This window comes from Rosa rugosa, chromosome 6, assembly GCF_958449725.1.
Source record: "Rosa rugosa chromosome 6, drRosRugo1.1, whole genome shotgun sequence".
In the NCBI taxonomy this organism is placed as follows: domain Eukaryota; kingdom Viridiplantae; phylum Streptophyta; class Magnoliopsida; order Rosales; family Rosaceae; genus Rosa; species Rosa rugosa.
Window position 1 is genome coordinate 29,703,168 of NC_084825.1, and position 7,855 is coordinate 29,711,022.

At 38.0% G+C, this 7,855-nt stretch overlaps 1 protein-coding gene across 1 annotated transcript; it reads left to right on the top strand.

Annotated features, from left to right (window-relative positions):
* The first annotated feature begins 5,176 nt into the window (after nt 1–5,176).
* On the top strand, nt 5,177–6,657 carry LOC133714552 (uncharacterized). The gene has a single exon (XM_062140686.1). It carries the CDS (start codon nt 5,499–5,501, stop codon nt 6,585–6,587), a length of 1,089 nt encoding a protein of 362 aa, XP_061996670.1. The 5' UTR covers nt 5,177–5,498; the 3' UTR covers nt 6,588–6,657.
* The last annotated feature ends 1,198 nt before the right edge of the window (nt 6,658–7,855 follow it).

A 7,855-nucleotide genomic window follows, 5' to 3' on the forward strand; every position in this document is an offset into this window, starting at 1 on the left:
GTTTCTGGTGGGGTAGTAAGGCTGAGAATAGGAAGATTCATTGGCTTTCTTGGGCTAAACTTTGCCAACCTAAGGAAGCAGGTGGGATGGGGTTCAGAGATCTACATGCACACAATATTGCTCTCTTGGCTAAACAAGGATGGCGCTTATTAAGCAATCCCACTTCGTTGGTAGCTAGGTTGTATGGTGCCAAATACTTTTCGCAGGGTGATATTTGGAGTAGTGTTCTTACATCATCTCCTTCTGCATGTTGGCGCGGCATTTACTCTTCTCTACCACTACTTCGAAGCGGTATAAGGTGGCAGGTGGGGAATGGAGCGACTATTCATGCTTGGGATGATCCGTGGATTCCTAGACCTGTTACTTTCAGGCTTGTTATTCGTATGGATGGGGGGCCTCTTTGGGTAAAGGATTATATGCTTTCCGGACTCTCTTGGAATGTCGACTTGGTGCGAGAGTGGTTTGATCAGTGTGATGCAGAGTTAATCTTGGCCATTCCTTTGAGTCGACGGGATGTACCTGACAGATTAGTTTGGCATTATGATGCTAAAGGTAATTTTACTACGAAGAGCGCATATTTGCAAGCTTTTGATTTACTACATGGGGGTTCTTCTTCTTCTGAAGGTGGTGGGACTTCGGAATTTTGGAAGTCTTTTTGGTTCGCAAATGTTCCTGGGAAAATTAAGGTTCACTTTTGGAAGGTTTGTTCTTCCATTTTGCCCACTAATTCACAGCTCTGTTCTCGTCGAGTACCTATTTTGGATGGTTGTTTCTTTTGTAATGCTGCGGAGGAGACGATTATGCATGTCAGTTGTGAATGTCCTTTTGTGAAGGACTTGTTGAATTATTTTCCTTCATTGGGTATAGTGCAGACGTTGCATATGGTGCATGGTTCTGTACATGATTGGTTGGCTTTGTGTTTGGGGATTCTAACTAAAACGGATGCTTCCTTATTCTTGATATTGGTCTGGTTTGTGTGGAAGGAGAGAAATAAGAGGCTCTGGAATGGTAGGTTTGCATCTCTTGATCAGCTAGCTTTTTAGGTTACTTCTTTTTATCATCTTCATAGGTCAGTTCAAGCTCCTTCACGCCGGGTTGTGGGGAGAGGGAATTCACAGTGGACTCCACCTTCCCCGGGTTGGCTTAAGGCTAATTGTGTTGGGATATATGATGCTTCAAGCCATTCTGGTGGTATTGGGGTTGTGCTTAAAGATAGTTCTGGCTCAATAGTAGGCGGTGTTTGCTCTAAGGTGAGATGGGTGTCAAATCTGCCAACTGTTGAAGTTTTGGCTTGCCGAGCTGCATGCAATTTGGTGGACAAGTTTGGTCTTGCTCCAGTTGCCTTTGAGTCTGATTGTCAGCACGTTGTGACTACCATTAACTCACAAGGTGTGAATACTTCTTTGTTGGGTAGAGTTTATGAAGATATTTTCACTATGCTGGGGAGCCTTCATGGCTCTTATTTCAGTTATATTAGTCGGACTGCAAATAAGGTTGCCAACATGCTGGCTAGATTTGCATTAGGTTCTGATTTTGATCTGTATTGGAGTGGGTTTGTCCCCACAGAAATCAGTGGCTTCATAGCCACTTTGTGTACAAATTGATTGACTTCTTCAATATATACGTACTCTGACGTCTTCTCCTAAAAAAAAAAAAAACACATCGACAAGGACGCTTCAGCCAATTGAACAAAGTGGATCTGAGAGTCAAAAAAAAAAATACCCCAGTCACATGCATCAAAATTTTAAAAAGAACAACACAAAAAGAATTAGAATGTGGCGCGTGATCCAAATCCAAACAAGAGAACAAAACACAAAACTAATCAGCAACGTTGTTACCCAATTTACCTTTGCAGCTTGTCTTTAGGCTTTAATAAAACCTAAAGCTTCTCTCACACCAACAACGGTCAAGCTGAGTCATTGAACAAAAAAAGCAAAACGGTCAAGCTGAATCTGCAGACTGAAGAAAACGACGAATCGTCATCGGCGTGCAGCTATTCATATATGGCGCCAAAACAAAAACACTAGAGGCTCTGGACTTGGAGCTGAATTATTCAATAATTGACAAAAAAGGCGTCGAGAACGGTTTCGGGGTTACGACCACTTACTGGAGAAGAATACAATACGAATGTGAAAACTGATACCAGTGTTTGGTCGATCTGAGAGACCCATCAGTGACTGCAATGACTGCTCTCCGGCCTGGACTGTTTCTTGTTACCTATCGTCCATGGCCTCCATTTGTTTTGCGTTTATTTTTATTCACTTGTGTTTTTAGATTAGTTACCACAAATTTTGTGAGTTTTTCTTGCATCGTCTTTTAGTCTCTTTCGGACAATTTATCAAAGTCGTAATTTGAGTCTCGTTGCATGTCTATACTGTAGCTTCTTTGAGATTTTAAGATTATCTTGTCCACACTCGTTTAAAGAAATCAACCAAATAAAACTTCCGTTTGGGTTTCGTTTAGGTACATTAATCAATGTATCATGAAATACATTAACATTTGATATTAAGTAGACTAATTTAATACAATGATAGGCCGAATTTAGTATAGTATGAGACAACTTTATAGTTTATAATGCATGAAACTTATTTATAACTATGTAGATCGAGTTGGTCTACCACTACATAAAACCTTTTACCACTATCTGAAGTTAATATATTGATATGGTAATGTATTTTTTTCCCTTCTTGTTAAGGACTATACATGAAAGTGAAGAGTGAGTGCGATTGTATTCCTACATAGTATTGTACAAAATCTAAAAGTATCTTTACTCGATCTTATAAACTTCTATAGTCCATGTCTATATATATATAGGATTTTTCTCAAGTGCGGACGTCTGTATCGAAATTTTGATACGGATTTCCGGTTTTCACTCACTTTCCGATCACATATTTTGATCTTAACCGTTCTGATTTTAGTTCCTAATGTATAGATCATCTCTACAAATTTCAGCCAATTTGGTGATCGTTAAGGCATCCAAAACTGCAATTTACATGAATGAACCGAATCTGTCGGAACCGTTCGTGTACATTGTTGTAATTTGCTGTTTTGGATGCCTTAACGATCACCAAATTGGCTGAAATTTTTCAGAGGTGATCTATACATTAGGACCTAAAAACTGAACGGTTAAGATGTGAAAATGTGATCGAAAAGTGGGGGAAAAAGGAAATTTGTACCGTCCTCACGGTACGGACGTCCGCACCGTAACCGGACTGTATATATATATATATATATATATACACACACAAGATCCGGAACTAACGTATCTTCTAACAATTTTTCTGAATTTGTACAATTTTTCCTTGGTCCAAAATTCTTTGTCGAATCTGTTGAACCTACGCCATTACAAATGTCTTATAAGTCACAGTCCATCATGTTTATAATGTCCAACATATTGGATCCACCATCATTGATTTGTCACATCCATGGAGAATTGAAGGCTTAATTTCATTTCTCTGGTTTCAACTTTCAACTGAAAACAACATTTCACACACGCCTGGAGAGATACTTCTGTCCACAAGAGTTTTCCATTTTCTGTCCATAGGCTTAGGAATATGGAGCTGCTTAATCTGAAAGGATTATGATGATTTGTCACTGAAGAAAAGGATCAAATTCATCATAACTATGCAAGACATAGAAGTGTGGCAACACTGTGATAAACTTCAATATTCAACTCCCTGGGCTACAAACTTTTAATAAAGGTCGACCACATGTTGAGAAATTAGGTTACCGAGTCTCATTCGTTGATGTTTGACTGATTGACTCCCTCTTCAATTTCTTTTTGTATGTTGAATCCAGACTCAATTCTATGTGATAAGCATACGACTATATGCAAGAGTGATTGAAGGGATCATTTCATTGCTGAACGTAATAGCGTGGATAAAAACTTAATAGATCGAGCAGTAAAGTGATCATTTCATAATGACATAACGTATGTATATGTATAATCAAATACTTCCTAAAATACGTACTATTGGAAACAAGACTCAAGATATTATAAGATACTACATAGAAAATTGTATAAGAAAATATGAATATCTGGATGATGTTGATCATGATTGGGCAAGTTGTCATGTGATACACTGATCCCATAAAGCTTAAACTTAGTGTTCAAAATGATTAGCTCAATATTAAACTACTCAAATGCTAAAATTTCATACAAACACTAACCCAAAAAGAAGTGTTTTGTAATCTCCTGTGGGGCTTGCATTTGGTCCCTGGCTTTTTGAAAAGTTGGCAATTAGAGGTTTGAAAGTGTGGTTTTGGGCATTGGAATTAGGAAAAGGAGGATGAAGGCATTCAAAGTGCGTTTCTTTCATGATTCCATTCTCACTATCTTACTTGGCCTTTGGTCCACCGAAGACTTCTTTAACTATAGTGTTCTCAGTTACATTGCCTTTGAATCCTGCACTAAACCAGGAGCATAGCTACCTTTTTGTTATTCTCTACTAGAACAGAGAAAGGATTAGGATCTGAATAACACATATTCAACATTTCAACAACAAAGATTCTAGAGAATTTTATGAGTTTTACTCAAAGTGTAGAATCCTTTTTGAGCGTTGAATATGAAGTTTCTATTCCTTGATGTTCAATAATGTTGTTCACTAGGTATAAAGATTTTATTTGAATTGTAAGATCGAGCATTCCTTTCTCTTTCAATTTTTCATTCAATAATTGGAGTGAAAACTTAAGTTGTGGGAGCAGTACTTCAACTGTTAGAATAAGGCTCTCATAACGCTTTTTTATTTATTTATTCTATAGACGGAGCAATCTCATAAATTAATGATAAGAATTGTTCAAAAAGAAATATGTTTAAAGCCTAAATGATTGACACATTAATATATTTTAAAGCCAATCCAATGTTACATGTTCGTGGAGAAGTAACTCTCTAAGGTTTGCAATTTTCTCCAAGTTTAGCTCCCTATCATTCATTCTATTGAAAATTATGTTATGCATGTAGCCACCACCTCATTTTAGACTCCCATGAGAGTATTACGGGAATCCCAAAAATAAAAATGTAGTCTCATTTTCACACAACTTGAGACTACAGAATAATTTTTTCTTCTTTTTTATGTTACTACGATTATGTGAAAAAGATAAAAAATAGTGTTCATGGTTTCGAAAGGTGAAAAGTTATATATACACATGACTCAAAAGTTGAAATTGCCTTCTTGTTCATGGGAATAAAATCTAATTTTCTTAAAATAATTACAGCTCTTTCTTTTAGCTATAGGCTCCTTTAGACTTTTGGTCCATTCTAGCTAGGCTTCCATGTTTTAACCTAGGTTGTACTTAAAAAAGCAAAGGCCAGACCAACAAAGAAAAGCAAAGCCCAGCTATTCAGTAGAGCCGAACCAGGATCCGACACCTTGTTCAAGATCATAAGATCGAATATTCCATCCATGGTGGGAGGAATATCATCCATTCTAATCCAGACAAAAGGTCAAGTCCCACTGTACAAGTAACCCCAACAGCAATGGCCGTCACGTGATCCGCACATGATTTCATCCCCTTTCCTTCCCCTTCAATTTCTGCACCATTTCTGGCCTTGTGCACGAGTAAGATCACTTCCTAAGCTTTTCTTTCACATGATGAAGAAGGCAGATGCATATCAACATGTTCTACATGCACAGCTTCAGTTACAAATGGTAACTATTCAAGGAGTTACCATAAACTCTTCACTCATGAATAAATTGCAGAAACCAGACCAAAGAAGAATGAGAAAGAATCGAATGAAGAGGAACAGATGGATAGTCCTAGTTACATTACCCTCCCTCTTGCTATTCATCATCTTCTTCAATGTACAGTACTTTCTAAAGCCTCCACCACCAAATCCTTCCTCCAAATTATCCACCATGTACCCTAATCAAACCCAATTCAGCCTCATGATCGGGATTCTAACCCGGGCCGACAACTACGACCGCCGCCACTTCCTCCGCCTCATCTACGGCATCCAGTCATCTCCTCTTGCCACCATCCACGTCAAGTTCGTCTTCTGCAGCCTCACAAAACCCGAGCAGCGTGTCCTAATCGCCCTCGAAATGCTTCGTTTCGATGACATCCTCATTCTCAACTGCACTGAGAACATGAACAGCGGCAAAACCTACACCTACTTCTCCTCGCTCCCCCAACTCCTCCGGCGAAAATACGACTACGTAATGAAGGCAGACGACGACGTTTTCATCCGGCTTGAGCCACTTGCCTTGTCGCTCAAGGCACTGCCTAGGGTGGATTTTTATTATGGATTTGTTATCCCTTGTGCTAGCATGAATCCCTTTGTGGAGTACATGTCCGGGATGGGGTTTTTGTTGTCGTGGGATTTGGTGGAGTGGATTGGAAGCTCTGAAATTCCCAAGGAGAGTGTGTTTGGTCCCGAGGACAAGTTGGTCGGAAAATGGTTGAAGATGGGAAACAAGGCGAAGAACAGGTTTAGTAATAAGCCGGCCATGTATGATTATCCGGGAACAAATGGGAGGTGCTCGCATGAGCTTATACCGGAGACGGTGGCTGTTCATAGGCTCAAGAGGTGGGATCAGTGGTTGCGTGTGCTTGAATATTTCAATGTAACGAAGGGATTAAATCTCTAGTTTTTAAAACCATTCACGTGATGTGGACTAAGGTTTAAGTAGTTTGTAAATTCAATTGTATCACAACCATCCGGTGTAGCTCATAAAAAATTCAAAGGTTGAGAATTTCCGGGTTCGAATCCCGGCACTGGAATTCTTTTTAATTTCAACAATTGCTTAACCTTTGGCCTTTGGGCATTGAACGAAAATTATAAAAAAAAAAAAAAATCATTTATGTGATGTGGACTAATGTTTAAGTGGTTTGTAAATTCAATTGTATCACAACTATCCGGTATAGCTCATAAACAATTCAAAGGTTGAGAATTTCCGGGTTCGAATCCCGGCACCGGAATTCTTTTTAATTTCAACTATTGCTTAACCTTTAGGCATTGAACGAAAATTATAAAAAAAAAAATATCATTTATGTGATGTAGACTAATGTTTAAGTGGTTTGTAAATTCAATTGTATCACAACCATCCGGTGTAGCTCATAAAAAATTCAAAGGTTGAGAATTTCTGGGTTCGAATCCCGGCACTGGAATTCTTTTTAATTTCAACTATTGCTTAACCTTTGGCCTTTGGGCATTGAACGAAAATTATAAAAAATAAAAAAATAAATCATTTATGTGATGTGGACTAATGTTTAAGTGGTTTGTAAATTCAATTGTATCACAACCATCCGGTGTAGCTCATAAAAAATTCAAAGGTTGAGAATTTTCGGGTTCAAATCCCGGCACCGGAATTCTTTTTAATTTCAACTATTGCTTAACCTTTGGCCTTTGGGCATTGAACGAAAATTATAAAAAAAAAAAATCATTTATGTGATGTGGACTAATGTTTAAGTGGTTTGTAAATTCAATTGTATCATAATCATCCGGTGTAGCTCATAAAAAATTCAAAGGTTGAGAATTTCTGGGTTCGAATCCAGGCACCGGAATTCTTTTTAATTTCAACTATTGCTTAACCTTTAGGCATTGACCGAAAATTATAAAAAAATAATATATTGTTATAAATATTATATATATGTGGCTGTCCACTGTAAATACTCATTAGTTTTGTCTTTATGATGTAAACATTACTCCTATATAAAGGGGTCTAATGAGAATGAAATACACACTTCTACCTCCTCCTACATTTTGTTTCTCTATTCTATCTCTCTCTTATTCTCTAGTTTATAACACGTTATCAGCACGAATTTGCTCTTATTTTTCTTCTTCTTCTTCTTTGAACTCCATGATGATCCGCAAGCCTTATGGTGCAACATAGTTGCCTATGACCAAGGCTAATGA